This window comes from Oryctolagus cuniculus, chromosome 18 (genome assembly GCF_964237555.1).
Source record: "Oryctolagus cuniculus chromosome 18, mOryCun1.1, whole genome shotgun sequence".
Classification (NCBI taxonomy): domain Eukaryota; kingdom Metazoa; phylum Chordata; class Mammalia; order Lagomorpha; family Leporidae; genus Oryctolagus; species Oryctolagus cuniculus.
In genome coordinates this window covers 55,511,536-55,528,692 of record NC_091449.1, presented here as the reverse complement: position 1 = coordinate 55,528,692, position 17,157 = coordinate 55,511,536, and the positions used below count along the sequence as shown (strand labels likewise).

The 17,157-nt window shown below is 41.9% G+C and overlaps 1 protein-coding gene across 3 annotated transcripts in view; it reads right to left on the bottom strand.

Annotated features, from left to right (window-relative positions):
* Positions 1 to 398: 398 nt before the first annotated feature.
* The window catches only part of AP1G1 (adaptor related protein complex 1 subunit gamma 1), a 100,764-nt gene continuing 84,005 nt past the window's right edge, over positions 399 to 17,157 (bottom strand). For 2 of the 3 annotated variants that reach the window (XM_002711697.5, XM_070062688.1), the window contains 4 exons: positions 11,378 to 11,485; positions 11,093 to 11,253; positions 6,427 to 6,525; positions 399 to 4,526 (listed from right to left, as the gene is read on the bottom strand). In XM_002711697.5, coding sequence (XP_002711743.1) covers positions 4,425 to 4,526; positions 6,427 to 6,525; positions 11,093 to 11,253; positions 11,378 to 11,485 — 470 coding nt within the window. In that variant the 3' untranslated portion in view covers positions 399 to 4,424. Of the gene's footprint in view, positions 5,829 to 6,200; positions 6,526 to 11,092; positions 11,254 to 11,377; positions 11,486 to 17,157 lie in introns of all 3 variants that reach the window. The other variant, XR_011384078.1, reaches the window with a different exon arrangement.

Below are 17,157 nucleotides of genomic sequence, written 5' to 3'. Positions count from 1 at the left end.
AAAATTCACAAAAAAGGAACTCTAATTAGACCATAATCTAGAACTCATTTGAGTCAAATCTCTTTCCAGTCACAGATATACTTGAACAATTCCCAAAACAAGTTATAACTAAAACTCCACAACCACCCTTCCTGTGCATTTCATCTTGATGATTTGTCTTGTCAATTCAACTGCGGAGAAGGTGAACATGAAGGAATCATATTATTGTGAAAATGTCCAACTGTGCTGAAGACTTTTTCACTGTAACACCTACAAGATTTTCAATTGCTTTACATTCCTCTCTTGATGATGCCACTGTATATAAGGAACATTAACAAGTCAGTAAGTTTAGTTCAAAGCTCTAGAGAAAGAATTCATTCAAGGCTTCTAATTCACTTATAAGAAGCAAGAATACAAAATTTTAAATCATTGAGTATTGACTTTTTATTATTAGTCACTGTTCATAATTTGTTTCAACCAAAAGACAATACACACAGAATTCTAATGCATCCCATGTAAATGTTTACATCCATTTTATACCTCACTCACCTCTAAGACTTATCATTTTTTAATTTTTTTTACATCTCAAAAATATGTCTGCAATAATTAGAACTTCATTAGCTGTCCCACTTGGAAACAGCTTTTAATATTTTTACAGTAAAGAAGATGTGATGGGGCTGAATGAAAATGTAACTTACAACATTTTGAAAGAAAAGGGACTTTACAGGAACAAATAGGGAGCTTCCAAAGGAAAGAGTACAGAAGCCCTTTCCAATGAGGCTCCAGAGAGAAAACAAAAACAAAACACACAAAGCGCAAATGCAGGTTCAAAAAACAAACAACTCCAATGCTCCATCTTGAAGCCAGAATCAGTCTCATGGACGTTCACAAAGCAACTGTGCAAGCTGCTTCTCCACGTTTTCTTCTGGGTTAGTGTTCCAAGTCCTGGAACCTTGTTGATGGGACCCCGCTCACTGCTATTGCTTGAGAAAGTTACTCACTTCCAGTTCTAAAAGCAGCTCCACCCTCCTGAGCCAAAGATGATTAAGAGTATTTCAAACTTCAGGACTTTTTGAGTAATTCTTAGATTATCCTCCCCACTCCCAAACGTAAATACGGACATGTACAACCATTGCCCCAACCACAAAGTTTGTGAATTTCTACTTTTCGCTCGCTCTCTCAATCGCTTGCTCGCTCGCTCGCTCTGTTTAGGACACTGTGGTTATAATACATTCACTAGGGGAAAAAAATAAAACATTCAAATTCATTCTTTCCCCTAGTTCTCATGGCCCAAAAATTTTCCAATGAAGAAGATAATAAGCTGAGCCTCAAAAGCAGTATCCTTTACCTTTCCACCTGTTCTAGAAGGACGTAACAATGGAAAGCATGTTATTTGGTAGGTGAAAATATTCCAATCATTAGTCCTGGACAGTTTTAAGTCTATTTGCATATATGCAGGGGACAAACAAGGGGCACAAACCACACTTTTAACCTAGCAAGAGGAAAGAAATCTCCTCCCAAACTTTACACTGAGGAATGTTTCTTTAAACGAGAAAGACCTTAACATTAACAGATGATCACTATACACAGCGCAAAACTTCCATGACTGTCCAAACCACCTCAAGGTAACAGCACCAAAGCATTGCGGGAGAAGCTTTTTGGGGAGAGCACCCATCCGACAGTTATTTGAGATTACTTCGATGAATTCTCCCTTAAGATTACTGGAGGTGAGGGGTCAGGGGAAATCAGGATACAAACTACTGTGGAAGAGGGAAATAATGAGGTACAAGTGCAGGTGAAATTGTTGGAGGAAGTGTCTGAGGGCTCACTGCCTATCACCCCGGGGTTATTCAACAGCCATGGAAATCGCTCCTTTCTCATAATGGCTCTGAAGTTGTGAATTCATCCAAATGCGCTCCCCCTTAAATAGTTATACTTGGGAAAGGAATTGCTGAAATGTGCAAGTGTTTACAGAAATTAAGGGATTTCTCCTTTTAGCTGCAAGGCCAAGTGAGAAGAGAAGTAATTCTGATCCTAGAAACTAAGGCACGCTGAAGCTTTCAAAGATCCAATCGTTTGAAACAGTCTTCACCACCATCAGTATCCTAGGCAGTTATTTGGCTGCTAGTCCTTCAGTATGGTGCTCAGGTTCAGTCTCTGAAAGTCATTCCTAGTCTACGCAGCACCCTTTGTGTTAAGGCCATATTTTATTCCTTCTAGACAAAGCCACGGATGACCACTAACTCTAACTCAAAACTATGATCACCCAGCGAGATGCTTTGCCCCTTCTGCTCCATTAGCTAGCACTGATAGCATGGTGTTGAGCAGATTTCTTCAGAGATTCAACTCAGTTCAACTAGGAAAACCTGAGCTGGTTAGCTACAAATGTAAGAGAGAAAATAAAGCCTCTACACAAAGAGGAATGTTAAGACAAATTCTATTCAAGAAATCCACCAATATTATGTTAATCCTATCACATTTCACAGCATTAAATATCCATCCAGTGAAATCAGTCTGCAAAGAAAGTTTGAAAAGGCTATTTTTCATTGCACAGGCAGAGCGGCTGTCTGAAATAAGCACGAGTCCACCCTTAATTTGCTGAGAACTATTCAAGAGATAATAATCTGGTTTTGACTCGGCCATCATTTACCCAGTGGCATAAATTTTAGCAGATCTTGCTCTTATATATTAGTAAGACCAGAAGGTTTTCCCTTTGGAGCCTTTAGTTCACCTCCAGTTTGTCAAATGTTAGGAATAGGCTAGCATCTGATACAGAGCTAGATTTGACAAAACACTGAAGATTTTAAATAAAGGCTTTGCGAAATGGAGGGAAAAAGGGTATTTGTATCCAGGTTTCAGTCTGAAGCCAAAGTAGTCACTCTACTGTACTCAATACAGTAATGATTGTAAGAGCAAGGTGGGCCTCACATTCTCTTTTCAGTATATAAAACAAAACGCCTGTATACCTGAACATACACAGTATATTCAACATGCACAACTCAACTTTAAGGTTTGAAAACACAAGGATCCTTTCTAAAAAGCACTCGGCACTCTCACTAGTTTAAAAACCTCAAATCTTTAATGCAGATATTCATAAGACTGATCTCTTCCAAGAGACCAAGTTCTCAAACTCACAAAATTATATTCCTACCCTATGGTGTCCATAAGACTTTCTCTGACATAGGGGCAAGGAAGCTACAAGGCTTCATTCCAACACCATAAAGTACGATATAGGAAAGAGTTCTTTAAGTGTGTGGTCTTTATTTCAGTGCCAGTGTTACAGATACAACACAAATGTTCCAGTTAGAAGAAGGAATTCAAATGGAATGCCAAGGTCCAAGCCAGGCTCAGGAAACAAAAAGGGAGGTTTGGAGTAATGGATAAGATGACTCCAACGTGCTCCAGGCCAAGTCTGATATTCACTCTTCCTATGGGTAGAGCTGCTTTTGTTAGGGAGTCTGATCTTTAGAACTGGTGGATTCCTCTTTCCACTCCTTTACCACAGTTCAAACAGGCAAGTCACAGGCTTAGGGGAAACTTCAAAACCTGTGAAGGGAATGGGGTCACTGATAACTAATTAAAGTACTTTTAGAAAGTTTCACTTTGCATTTTAAGGGGACTCGATTTTGAAAATCACGGAGAGTATTCATGACTATAGCTACAGAATGGAGAGAAAGGGGAGCTAGAAGAGCCTTGGAAGTATCTATTACAAATAGAGCACCATATCCTTCATGCCAAATCTCGACAAAAGTTCCTTTTACTGCATCTGTCCAGTGTTTACAAATCATCTCAAGGTCTGACCAGTTCTCAACAACAAATGTACATACATGTGTGTGTCTGTGTGTATACAGCAATGCACAGGAAAGGCCACCAGGAGCCTAATGCCTCTTTCAAACATTGGGGGAACCAGTAGAAAAAGGCAGGGCTCCCTAATGTCCACTGTTACATTTCCATTCCGAATGCCAGATGTAAAAAGCGCCTAAAGATGGTAACCCAGCTAGTGAGGAATAAATACCCCACCTTGCCCAGTCCACCGAGAAACAATAGTAGAAAGAAAGGGCAACTCTTTGCTGCAGAGACAGAGTGAGTGTTTTCTCGCCATGAATTTCAGTCCTCTCCTCCAGACCAGCTGCTTATTTCTTCAGGGGCCCAGGGAACATGGATTCTGGCTGTAAATATGGGAGGGTGGAGAAGTATGGAAAAGGGAGAGAGGAGGAGAGTGCAAAGTAGCCTCCAGAAGCAGCCAGCTTCAACAGTGGAGGAGAGGACGTTAGTCTTTAACAATGCTTCAAAGTCAGCAGTAACTTCAGGAAAATCCTCCTCAACAGTTCTCTTCAGCTCCTCATGCCCATGGTACAGTTGGGGGGGGACTTGCCAGCAATCACAACGTCCTTCCCAGAGTTCCTTTGATTGAGTAGAATAAGAACAAGAATGGTGCCAGGCCTTCATTGCCAGGACTGAGGGGGAAAGTTGTTCACTTCTGCTAAATCTTGCATTGCTGAGCCCTTGTGATTATATGTGAGCTTGATCCGCATTCGCAGCTGTTGCTGTAAGAGGAAAAAAGAATCTCAAATTAGTGAAATAAAGTCTCTAGAATTGGGGCCAGCACCATGGCACAGAAGCTAAAGCCACCACCTGCAGCACTGGCATCCCACATGGATGCTGGTTCAAGTGCCAGCTGCTCCACTTGCAATACAGATCCCTGCTAATGTGCCTGGAAAAGCAGTGGAAGATGGCCCAAGATCTTGGGCCCTTGCACCCACGTCAGAGCCCAAGAAGAAAGCCCCTGACTCCTGGCTTCACATTAGCCCAGCTCCGGCCATTGTGGCCATTTGGGGAGTGAACAAGCAGATGGAAGATTAATCTCTCTCTCTCTCTGGCTCTCCTTCTCTGTAACTCTTTCCAATAAATAAATAATCTCTAGAAATCTTCAGTCCACACAAAGACTTTTAATTTTAGAGGTTAACAAACTACTTTAAAGCAAAGCTGTCTCTTAAAAATGACACACAGTAACAACAAAAACTACCTAACAACCCAGCTTTGAGCCAATATCAACTGGCCAGCAGAGGAACAGGAACACATGGTTGCCTAGAACTGTACTAGAGCAACAGAAGCACTTGGGAGCCTTTACCTAGTAATCCTTGCTGAATGCTTTTCCCAACGATTCAGCTGCTGTATCCAAGTTGCTAGAAAAATTAGGTCAATGCATGCTCATCTATGCTCTACATTCAAATACACTGTTGATTGATCTGAGAAACCTACAGTATATGTGAACAGAAACTTGTTTTGTTCCCAAGGCATAAAAGAAAAATAATTCACAGATAGTAGCAGTAGTTTTAAAAAAATTCAAGTATTAAGTACTTTTAACTTGATGTGGCAGATTTCACTAATTAATACACTAAGAAAATTTTTACTCTATGTATCAGATGTTCAAAGGAATTTGTCCTTGGGCTATTGGCAGATGCCCAAAACAGAAGCAGAGGAAAGGCAGAGTGATCCAAAAGGAAAAAAGTACACTGGTATCTGTGAGGAAGTACTAGAGAATCTTTCATTGTGAAGAAATTTCCTGACTCATTCTCAAAATCTGTTCGAAAAAAAATCAGTCAACAGATTACCATTAAGTACAGTCACCTTACTTCTTGAGATGATATAATGAAATATTACTTAATTTCAGTTCCTAACTCTATTTTTCATTCAGCTGCTTTATTTACAATGTATCCATCTTTGTTAATTTCATAGATACTGAAGGAAATAAACACACTGGCTCATCAAATGCTCTTACCTCAGATTTCAACTTCAATATGAATTTAAATGTCTCCAATGCCCTGCCCAAAAATTAGACCTTTCATCTCCCAAATAGAGAAAAATTTTTTTTTTTTTTTTTTTGGACAGGCAGAGTGGACAGTGAGAGAGAGAGACAGAGAGAAAGGTCTTCCTTTGCCGTTGGTTCACCCTCCAATGGCCGCCGCGGCCGGCGCGCTGCGGCCGGCGCACCGCGCTGATCCGATGGCAGGAGCCAGGAGCCAGGTGCTTTTCCTGGTCTCCCATGGGGTGCAGGGCCCAAGCACCTGGGCCATCCTCCACTGCACTCCCTGGCCACAGCAGAGGGCTGGCCTGGAAGAGGGGCAACCGGGACAGAATCCGGCGCCCCGACCGGGACTAGAACCCAGTGTGCCGGCGCCGCTAGGCGGAGGATTAGCCTAGTGAGCCGCGGCGCCGGCCCCAAATAGAGAAATTTTTAAAAGTTGCATTTTAGTGAGATTCTATTAATCCATGTGATGCCTTTGGACTCCCTTTATTTTCTATAATAGAACGTGGAATTTAAATTTAGATCATGAGTTTTCATAGATTTCTTCTGCGTCAGAAAAACCCAGAGAAACAAAGCAGAAATTTAAATAAAGAATGCTTACCTTTTGCTCAGATACTGGCTTGAAATGTGCTACTCACCTTCTGTGGGTTCAGAACTTTAATGACTTGTGTGATGGTCCCTGTGTTAAATGCTGGGACAATGCTGCTGCTTGGAGACAGAAGCTGCAGCTGGAATGTCTAGGGAAGGACAAAGGGCATGCTTCAAAAAACAACAACTCCATAGTGCTACATCAGAGATGTAGTTCAGAATGTCCCCTCAGAGACACCAACCAATTAAAGAGCTGGGACCCAGATGATGATCAAATAACAGTTTTACCTACTACTACATTTTGCCAGCTGTTTTTAAGATATCAGCAATTCACAGTATGTTAGCTGCCACTCGTAACATTTGTAAAAACCCACTGTTAGATCTTTGATCATGATTACTAACAACTGGCCATTCTTCTTTTCGGGAGAAGCAACTGCAACCTCTATTACTTTTCAAAATGTGACTAATTCTTGCTCTGCAACTTCACTTAATATAACTGACCGGGCCGGTGCCGCGGCTCACTAGGCTAATCCTCCGCCTTGCGGCGCCGGCACACCAGGTTCTAGTCCTGGTCGGGGTGCCGGATTCTGTCCCGGTTGCCCCTCTTCCAGGCCAGCTCTCTGCTGTGGCCAGGGAGTGCAGTGGAGGATGGCCCAAGTGCTTGGGCCCTGCACCCCATGGGAGACCAGGATAAGTACCTGGCTCCTGCCATCGGATCAGCGGGGTGCGCCAGCCGCGGCGGCCATTCGAGGGTGAACCAACGGAAAAGGAAGACTTTTCTCTCTCTCTCTCTCTCTCACTGTCCAATCTGCCTGTCAAAAAAAAAAAAAAAAAAAAAAAAAAAAAAAAAAAAAAAAAAAGTAGTAACTGATCAACTATACCAATGGGAAAAAAAGGAACTCAAGAGAAAAGCTTTCTAGAAACAACAAATCAAGTTCCCAGTCACCAACTATAGGCCTTTATGGCTTTGTATAATCAGATGACTGGAACCCAACAGTTTGAACTTCTGTTTTCTAAAGCCTGTACAATCTAGAATGTGTTAAGACCTCCTCCTACATGACAACGATGAAGGAAAGGCTTTAAAGAGCCAGGCTATTAATTGTAAGTGGAATACATGAGTATTACTCAATTAGGTTCACAAGCACCTAGCGGATGAAGTACATGCAAAACCAGCCTGTACAGCAGACGATGGGTATAAGTCAAACATCAGAATTTGTTGAATACTGGTGGGTTTCATTTAGGCCCTTGTAAATGAAAACACTGGATTGAAGAATAAGTTTATTTTGGTGCAAAAAACCTGAAATCCATGCAGTTGTTTCATAACTCACAATTTCCATGAACGTTTTGAAGATCACTCATACAGGCACAGTACAAAGTGCTACGAGCAAGCTGGACAAACCACACTGTACTATGTAGCTAATCAGCACACTAGGATTTTTAAGATCTTTCCAAAAAGTAAATATGTCTTCTAAAGTATTTAAGAAGGGGAAGGAAGTGGCAGGAGGGAATCAGTCTTCTCTATGGCCCAAAATTACAATAGTAAACAGTCCCTCTCAATGTACAAATTTATTATATGGACTCTTACTCATAATTATACTGTCAAGATAAATTATATAACATATTACATATATAAATTATATAACATGTTATAAATTATATAACCTATTTCATTAAATACAAGATACTGTCAAGGCCGGCGCCAGGGTAAAGCAGGTAAAGCTGCTGCCTCCAGTGCTAGCATCTTATATAGGCACAAATTCGAGTCCTGGCTGCTCCAATTCCAAACTAGCTCTCTGCTATGGCCTGCGAAAGCAGTGGAAGATGGCTCAAGTCCTTGGTGCCCTGCACCTGCATGAAAGACCCGAAGAAGCTCCTGGCTTCAGATTGGCACAGCTCCGGCCGTTGTGACCATTTGGGGAATGAACCAGGGAATGGAAGACTTCTCTTTGTCTCTGTAACTGTCTTTCAAATAAATAAATAAATCTTTAAAAAAAAAAAGATACTATCAATAGTAATTAACATCATTATTGTAGGTACCACTGAGAGAAAACAGACTGCCCAATAAACTATAACAAAGTATCAATTCTTTTTTTTTTTTTTTAGGATTTTTATTTATATATTTGAGAGGTAGAGTTACAGACAGTGAGAGGGAGAGACAGAAAGGTCTTCCTTCAGTTGGTTCACTCCCCAGATGGCCACAACGGCTGGAGCTGCGCCGATCCAAAGCCAAGAGCCAGGTGCTTCTTCCTCGTCTCCCATGCGGGTGCTGGGGCCCAAGTACTTGGGCCATCTTGCACTGCTTTCCCAGGCCAGAGCAGAAAGCTGGATTGGAAGAGGAGCAGCCGGGACTAGAGCTGGCGCCCATGTGGAGTGCTGGTGCCACGGGTGGAGGATTAACCTACTGGGCACAGCACCAGCCCCAAGTATCAATTCTTAAATGCACCCCAATTTCAAAGACATTAACAAATGAAAACAGGGGCTGACATTGTGATGTAGCAGGTTGAGCAGCAACCTGTAATGCTGGCATCCCATATGGCCACCAGTTTGAGTATCGGCTGCCTCACTTCAGATCCAGCTCCCTGCTAATGTACTTGGAAAAGCAGTGAAAGATGGCCCAAGACTTTGGGCCTGTGCAACCAAGTGGGAGACCCTGATAACCTGATAAAGTTCCTGACTTCAGCCTGACCCAGCCCTTGCCATTGCAGCCAGATGGAAGCTCTCTAACTGTGCCTTTCAAATAAATTAGATTAAAAAAAAAAAAAAGAAAACACATGAGTAGAGTCTATGAAATATAACACTCTGAAGTTCAAGAGACATCAGAATGATGCACTGCATGATCCAGAACCAAAAATATGGTCGTGGTTTAATAGCAGAGGAGATAAATAGAACAGCAGCCTAAAGTAAAGAATAATAAAGTCCTAAACTGCAGCAACTAACATTTACTGAACATAAACACAGGAAAAGTCAGTGCCTGGCACAAAAAAATGATTTATTCCTCAAAGCAACCCCATGAAATAGCTAACATTATCATGAAATCTGCTGAAAAAGAGACTGAAGCATAAAAGTAAACTAACATGCTTCATGTCATACAACTAGTATTAAAATCCAAACTGAATGGCTCCACTGTTCATTAGCGATTCTTAATTACTTAAAATTACTGCTTCTAAAATATTTCATGATTACAGTACCATATTATTCTAGCTTCTAAAAACGATAAGCAAAGAAGGCTGCAAAGTCAGCATTAACCACAAATAAAACATTTTCAATTTCTAAAAGTGTGTAGCTAAATGTCTGAAAATGACACTTCACATGGCACAACAAAGATTAGGTCAGCTCAGTCAAAACCAAAGATTGGCGAAGTGTAGCCCAACATCTGTTTTCATAAATACTATCTTACCAGAACACAGCCATGCTCATTCTTTCACCTATGACTTACAGCTGTTTCTATAACACAATAGCAGAACTGAGTAACCAAAGAGGCTATACAACAAAAACACTATTCTTTTGTAGAAAAATTTTATTCAAAATCTAATCTCTCATCATTCAAAAGTGAACACAAAAACTCAACCTAAGATTGATGTTAATAAAAAAAAAAAAAACACTTTTTTTTTTCCCCACGTGCGCTATGCGGGTCTGCAGACACCTTCCTTGGAGCAGGAGCTGTCAAACCCTGCGCTCTGTTCCCTTTTGCATGGTAACCAATAAAGGCCGTTCGTACCACAAACAAACAAACAAACAACCCTCAATTCACAAATAAAAAGTTATACCAACAGCAAAAGGAATGCTAATGAAGGAGGAATGTTTCTCTTACTTATATATCAAGAGATGACTTTCTTTTTTTTTTTTTTGGAGCTGGGCCAATTCAAAGCCAGGAGCCAGGAGCTACTTCCAGGTCTCCACGTGGGTGCAAGGGCCCAAGGACCTGGGCCATCTTCTGCTGTTTTCCCAGGCCACAGCAGAGAGTTAGATTGGAAGTGGGGCAGCTGGGAATCAAACCCACACCCATATGGGATGCTGGCACTGCAGGCGGTGGTTTTACCCGCTACACAACAGTGCCGGTCCCAAGAAATAACAATTTTTAACTCTGATGTAGTGATTAAAGTCCCTTATCTTAACTTTAATTCTATCAGATTTTGTTTGCACTCTCACTACTAGAATTTCTTTTTGTTACCCTATAACTCTAAACTATAAGAATATTTGTGGGATTGGCGCTTGGTTCAACAGTTAAGATGCCATTTGGGACGATCATAGTCCACATCAGACCACCTCTGATTCCAACTTCCTATTTAATGTACACCCTGGGAGACAGAAAATAATGGTTCAAGTGGCTAGATTTCTACCAGCCATTTGTGAGTCCCAGATTGAATTCTGGGCTCCTGGCTTCAGCCTGGCCCAGCCCGGGAAGCTGTAGGCATTTGATGTAGTGAACCAGCAGATGCAAGTTTTCTCTGTCTCTGCCTTTCAAATAAAATGAAAATAAAAAATATTTTAGAAAAGAATATTTGTGACTAAAAGTTAGCCACTAAAAACTGACATGCTTCAAAGGACCAAAAGTTACATTATCAGTAAGTTCAGTTAAATCTGCAATTTTAATTTAATCTCTAAATATCAAAATCTCTAAACATTAAAATTATATCCTTACCAAATATGGGGTGGGGGGGAGAGGTCAGCTAATCTTTAATCAAAAGCAGAAGGCAAAGAGGAATTAGGAAGTACCTTTGGTACTGCAGCCTGGAAAACAAAGTCCGTCATGTCCAGCTCTGTGCTGTTGGAGGCCTGTATCGTTATCACTGTGACACTGGGGTTGGTGTTTGACCGTTCAAAGGTGAATTCTATCTTCAAGCCATTCTTACTGTATGCTGTGATGGAGGGGATGCCTGGGAAAGTACAGTTCAATCTTATTATAGTCAGCCTAAAGCTTGCAGGAATATTACTTTCTTTTCCTAGTAACAACCTCTCAATGCTCAGTGTTCCACACAATGACAGTAATAGTAATCCTACCTGCAGCAATATCGTTGAAGAGAGGCTGTGATGAAAGTCCATCCAGCAAGAATGGGGGTTGGGATATCTGTGGGACGGAGGCAGGGGCAGGAGCAGCAGCTGGAGCACCTAAAGAAAACATTTCAATGGTAAATCAATCTTAGCTAGTACGACAAAGCTAAAGAAAACAGGAGAAAATTATTATAATCTCAGCATAGGGAAAAGATATTGACCACACGGAAGGCATAGATTACAAAGGGAAAGATCTAAAAATTCAAATATTTTAAAATGAGTAAATTCTGTTAATTAAAAAATAGTACTAAAAGAAAGTAAAAAGAGACCACTGGTAGAATAAACAAAAACAACAAATAGGGGCCGGCGCCATGGCTCACTTGGTTAATCCTCTGCCTGTAGCGCCGGCATCCCATATAGGCGCCGGGTTCTAGTCCTGGTTGCTCCTCTTCCAGTCCAGCTCTCTGCTGTGGCCCGGGAAGGCAGTGGAGGATGGCCCAAGTGCTTGGGCACCTGCACCCGCGTGGGAGACCAGGAAGAAGCACCTGACTCCTGGCTTCAGATCAGTGTAGCTCTGGCTGTAGCGGCCATTTGGGGGGTGAACCAACGGAAGGAAGACCTTTCTCTCTGTCTCTTTCTCACTAACTCTATCTGTCAAATAAAAAATTAAAAAAAAAAAAAAAAAAAAAAAAAAAAAAAAAAACCACCAAATAGGCAAGCACCCAGAACTATATATGACTATACAAATTAGTAAGAAAAAGATAATTAAGAGGTACAGCTGTTGTTTTGGCATAGCAAGGAAAGCCAGCACCACCTGTGATGCTGCCACCCAAATAGGCATTGGTTCAAGTCCCAGATGCTCTACTTCCAATCTAGTTCCTTCCTAACACACTTGAGAAAGCAGAAGAAAATAGCCCAAGTGTTTGGGCCCCTGCTCCCAGGTAGGAGACTCAGAAGCTCCTGGCTCCTGGCTTCAGCCTGGCGTCGCTCCAGCTCCTATGGCCATTTGGGGAGTGAGCCAACAGACAGACCTCTATTTCTGACTCCCTCCCCAACATAACTATGCCTTTCAAATAAATAAAATAATAATTTTTTAAAAAGTAGCAAGATATATGAACAAGCAATTCACAAAAGGAACCTGAATAAAAAGCAAATCTTATGAAAAGATATTTAACATTACCAATCATGATGGAAACAGAACTGAAAATCAGAGAAATATTATTGTACATTCATCAGAATAGTGAAAATTTCAACGTTTGATACGAGATATGGCACATTGGGCGCCTCTATACTCTGCTATAGGAAAAGCAACTAGTAATATAAGCTAGGGAACAATTCAGCAATAGCAGTGTTGAATGTTAATATACCTGTAGAGCTAAGGTTCCTCAACCTTAGTGCTAGTGATACTGGAGGACAGATAATATCTTGTTGTGGGGGCTGCCTTGTACATTATAGGATATTCAGCAGCACGCCTGGCTTGAATGCATTACATGGCAATAGCACCTTCCCAAACATTTATTCAAACATTTATTCAAACACTGCCAAACCCTAGAGGGAAAAATTTCCTCCAGTTGAGAACCACTACCTTTCTCAGGAACACTTTTAATTAACTCATATATATGTACACCAGGAAACACATACAAACTACTCATAGTAAGATAACAATTCTACACATAGTATCAAGAAAACCACAGGAATGGTAAACACCAATGCTAAACTGCTTTAGAAGATTTATTAGTTGCCTTGAGAATGAAAGGAAAATGAGATGAAAGGAAAAATACATGGAGAAAACAACAACTCTCTTAATAGCATTTCATTTTACAAGCTAAAGCAGGTCGATACTTTGTGAATTTTGTATTTTTTTTATTTATTTATTTGACAGAGTGAGAAAGAGAGAGACAGAGAAAGAGAGAAAGGTCTTCCTTCCATTGGTTCACCCACCCCCCCGGCCAATGGCCTCCACGGCCGGAGCTATGCTGATCCAAAGCCAGAAGCCAGGTGCTTCCTCCTGGTCTCCCATGCAGGTGCAGGGGCCCAAGCACTTGGGCCATCCTCCACTGCCTTCCAAGGCTACAGCACAGAGCTGGACTGGAAGAGGAGCAACCAGGACTAGAACCTGGCACCCATATGGGATGCCGGCGCCACAGGCAGAGGATTAACCAAATGAGCCATGGCACTGGCCCTGTATGTTAAATATAATTTTTTTCTTCCTAGTCTCCATCAATTTGTTTTTTAAATTTTAAATTTTTAATTAATCAGTTTGATAGATAGGAAGAGTTACCATCTAGTAGTACACACCCCAAACACCCATAATGGCCATAGCTGGGCCAAGCTGAAACCAGAAGCCAGAAAGTCAATTTAAGTTTCACAAGTGTGTGCCTATCACAATTCCCTCCAAGTATAAGCATTAGTAGGAAGCAAGAATCAGCAGTGGAGCCAGGACTTGATTGCAGGCACTCAAATTAATGGTTTAACCACCAGGCCAAATGCTTACCGCGGCATAATGAAATTTTAATGCATATATACATTACAAGAGGTGGGTAGGGAGGGGGGAGAAGGGAGTAGAGGTTGCCTGATCACCATTTTTATTTGATCCTTCCAAATAAGAACATTTTGAGGGGCCGGCACTGTGGCGTAGTGGGTAAAGCTGCTGCCTGCAGTGTTGAATGAAATCAAGCCAGTTAGAGTCCTGGCTGCTCCACTTCTGATCCAGCTCTCTGCTATGGCCTGAGAAGGCAATGGAGGATGGCCTAAGTCCTTGAGCCCCCTGTAACTGAGTGGGAAACCCAGAAGAAGCTCCTGGCTTCCGATCGCTGCAGCTCCAGCCATCGCAGCCAGTTGGGGAGTGAACTGGGGGGTGAAAGTCCTCCCTCTCCCCCCCCCCTTCTCTGCCTCTCTCTGTGTAGCTCTGACTTTCAAATTAATTAATTAATTCATTCATTCATAACAAAAAAAAAAAGAAAAAGAAAAAAGAACATCATGGCCATGAAATGTTTAAAAAAAGGAACACTTTGAAGGTCATACAATAAAAGTCAATGACCTTTGAACTGAGAAGATTCTAAAAAGAAGCATAGAAAATTCAGCAAAGTAATGAGAATCTATTATACACTTATAATTTTTTAAAAAAAATTTATTAGTTTTGGCCGGCGCCACGGCTCACTAGGCTAATCCTCCGCCTAGCGGCGCCGGCACACCGGGTTCTAGTCCCGGTCGGGGCGCCGGATTCTGTCCCGGTTGCCCCTCTTCCAGGCCAGCTCTCTGCTGTGGCCAGGGAGTGCAGTGGAGGATGGCCCAGGTGCTTGGGCCCTGCACCCCATGGGAGACCAGGAGAAGCACCTGGCTCCTGGCTCCTGCCATCGGATCAGCGTGGCGCGCCGGCCGCGGCGGCCATTGGAGGGTGAACCAACGGCAAAGGAAGACCTTTCTCTCTGTCTCTCTCTCTCACTGTCCACTCTGTCAAAAAAAAAAAAAAAAAAAAAAATTATTAGTTTCAAAGGCAGAGAGACCTTCTGTCTACTGATTCACTCCCCACAAATGCCCACAAGTGGGGCTGGGGCCAGCCCAAAGCCAGGAGGTAGGAAGAAAGTCAACTGGGTCTCCATGTTGGTGGCAGGGACTCAAGTACTTGAGTCAAGTCCCTGTTACTTCCCAGGATACACATTAGCAGGAAGCTGGAATCAGAAGAGGAGCTGGAACCCAAACTCAGGCTTTCCCAAGTAGCAGTTCAACCACTGTGCCAAACAACCATCCCAGGGAATATATTTAATATTTAAGATTTCAAACTACTTATGAAATTAATTGAAAATATACCATTTAAAAATAATAATGAAATAAAGGAAGGCTGGAATATTTAAGAAAAAAAAGATATTAAAGAAGGAAAGAAAAAAACCCAACATAATAAAATTAGCAAAGAAGGTAGAAATACAGAAGCCTAGGTAAAGCATTAAAGACACTAAAACCAATGCAAATACAACAGAATGATCCCTCAAGTAGATTACCAATGAAGTACACAAAGAACATTCATACAGTTCCTGCAATTTTTCAGATATAATCTGCTCATTTTCCCACCAATTCCTATTTTCAGAACAATTTTACTAATGTGTTCTCCTAGAAAATCAGAGGCTACATAAGATACGTGGACAGCATAAGGTCCCTAACTTCCTCAAATTTTGGCCTATTTCTTCTATATATGTACAGTACATAGTTTTGAGAAACTACAAAACGTCATCACTACAAATCATCTAGAAAACACACGTTGGGATTGGCACTGAGGTGGAGCCGGTAAAGCATCCCATACTGGTGCCAATTTGAGTCCGGGCTGCCCCATTCCAATCCAGCTCCCTGCTAATGTGCCAGCTCTCTGCTGTGGCCTGGGGAAGCAGAAGAAGATAGCCCAAGTTCTTGGGCCCCTGCACCCACATGGAAGACTCTGAAGAAGCTCCAGGTTCCTGGCTTCACATCAGCCTAGCTCTGGCAGCTGCAGCCATTCAAGGGGTGAACCAGTGGATGGAAGACTTTTCTCACTCCCTGCCTCTGCCTCTCTCTAACTCTGCCTTTCAAATATATAAGTAAATCTTTAAAAAAAAAAAAAAACACACAAATGCTAAATATATTCCCATATTTCTACCAACAATAGTGTAAAATGGAATGAAACTGTATCTAGCACTCAAATTTTTAATTTAAAAATGTAAACAAAATGGGAAAATGTGTTAAAATCCATTATAGATAAGGAAAAGAAAATTCAGGCTTTCTTTTAAATTTTTATTTATTTATTTATTTTTGATAGGCAGAGCGGACAGTGAGAGAGAGAGACAGAGAGAAAGGTCTTCCTTTGCCGTTGGTTTACCCTCCAATGGCCACGGCGGCCGGCACACCGCGCTGATCCGTAGTCAGGAGCCAGGTGCTTCTCCTGGAACCCGGTGTGCCAGCGCCACAGGCAGAGGATTAGCCTAGTGAGCCGCGGCACCGGCAATTCAGGCTTTTTAACATCATTTTTTTTAACCTACAAGAAAACAATTAGCCTTTCTTTCTTTTTTAAAGATTGTTATTTATTTGAAAATTTGAGTTATACAGAGAGGAAAGGAGAGATACAGAGAGAGAGAGAGGTCCTCCATCCGCTGGTTCACTCCCTGACTGGCTGCAATGGCCAGAGCTATGGTGATCCAAAGCCAGGAGCCTCCTCTGGGTCTCTCGCGTGGGTGCAGGGACCCAAGAACTCGGGCCATCTTCTACTGCGTTGACAGGCCATAGCAGAAAATTGGATCAGAAGTGGAGCAGCCAGGACTCAACCAGCACCCATATGGGATGCCGGCACTGTAGGCGGCAGCTTTACCCGCTACGCCACAGCGCTGGCCCCTAACAATATCTTTTGAATAAATAAATCTTTAAATAAAAAAAAAAACTTCACAAATAAGCTGAGTTTACGATACAAAAAGAATGTTCAAAAACACTCATCCACAATGCAAACAAGTGGAAAGACATTAAATATTCCTTGTGATTAAAAAAAATGGTGGCATAGCGGATAAAAGCCACCACCTGCAATGCCAGCATCCCATATGGATGCTGGTTTAAGTCTTGGCAGCTCTACTTCCAATCCAGTTCTCTGCTAATGACCTAAGAAAGCAGCAGAGGATAACCCAAGTGCTTGGACCCCTGCATCAATATGGGAGAGGAGGAAGAAGTTCCTGGCTTCTGGTTTCAGTCTGACCCAGCCCTAGCTGTTGTGGCCATTTGGAAAGTGAACCAGCAGATGGAAGATTTCTCTCTGTCTCTCCTTCTCCGTAACTCTT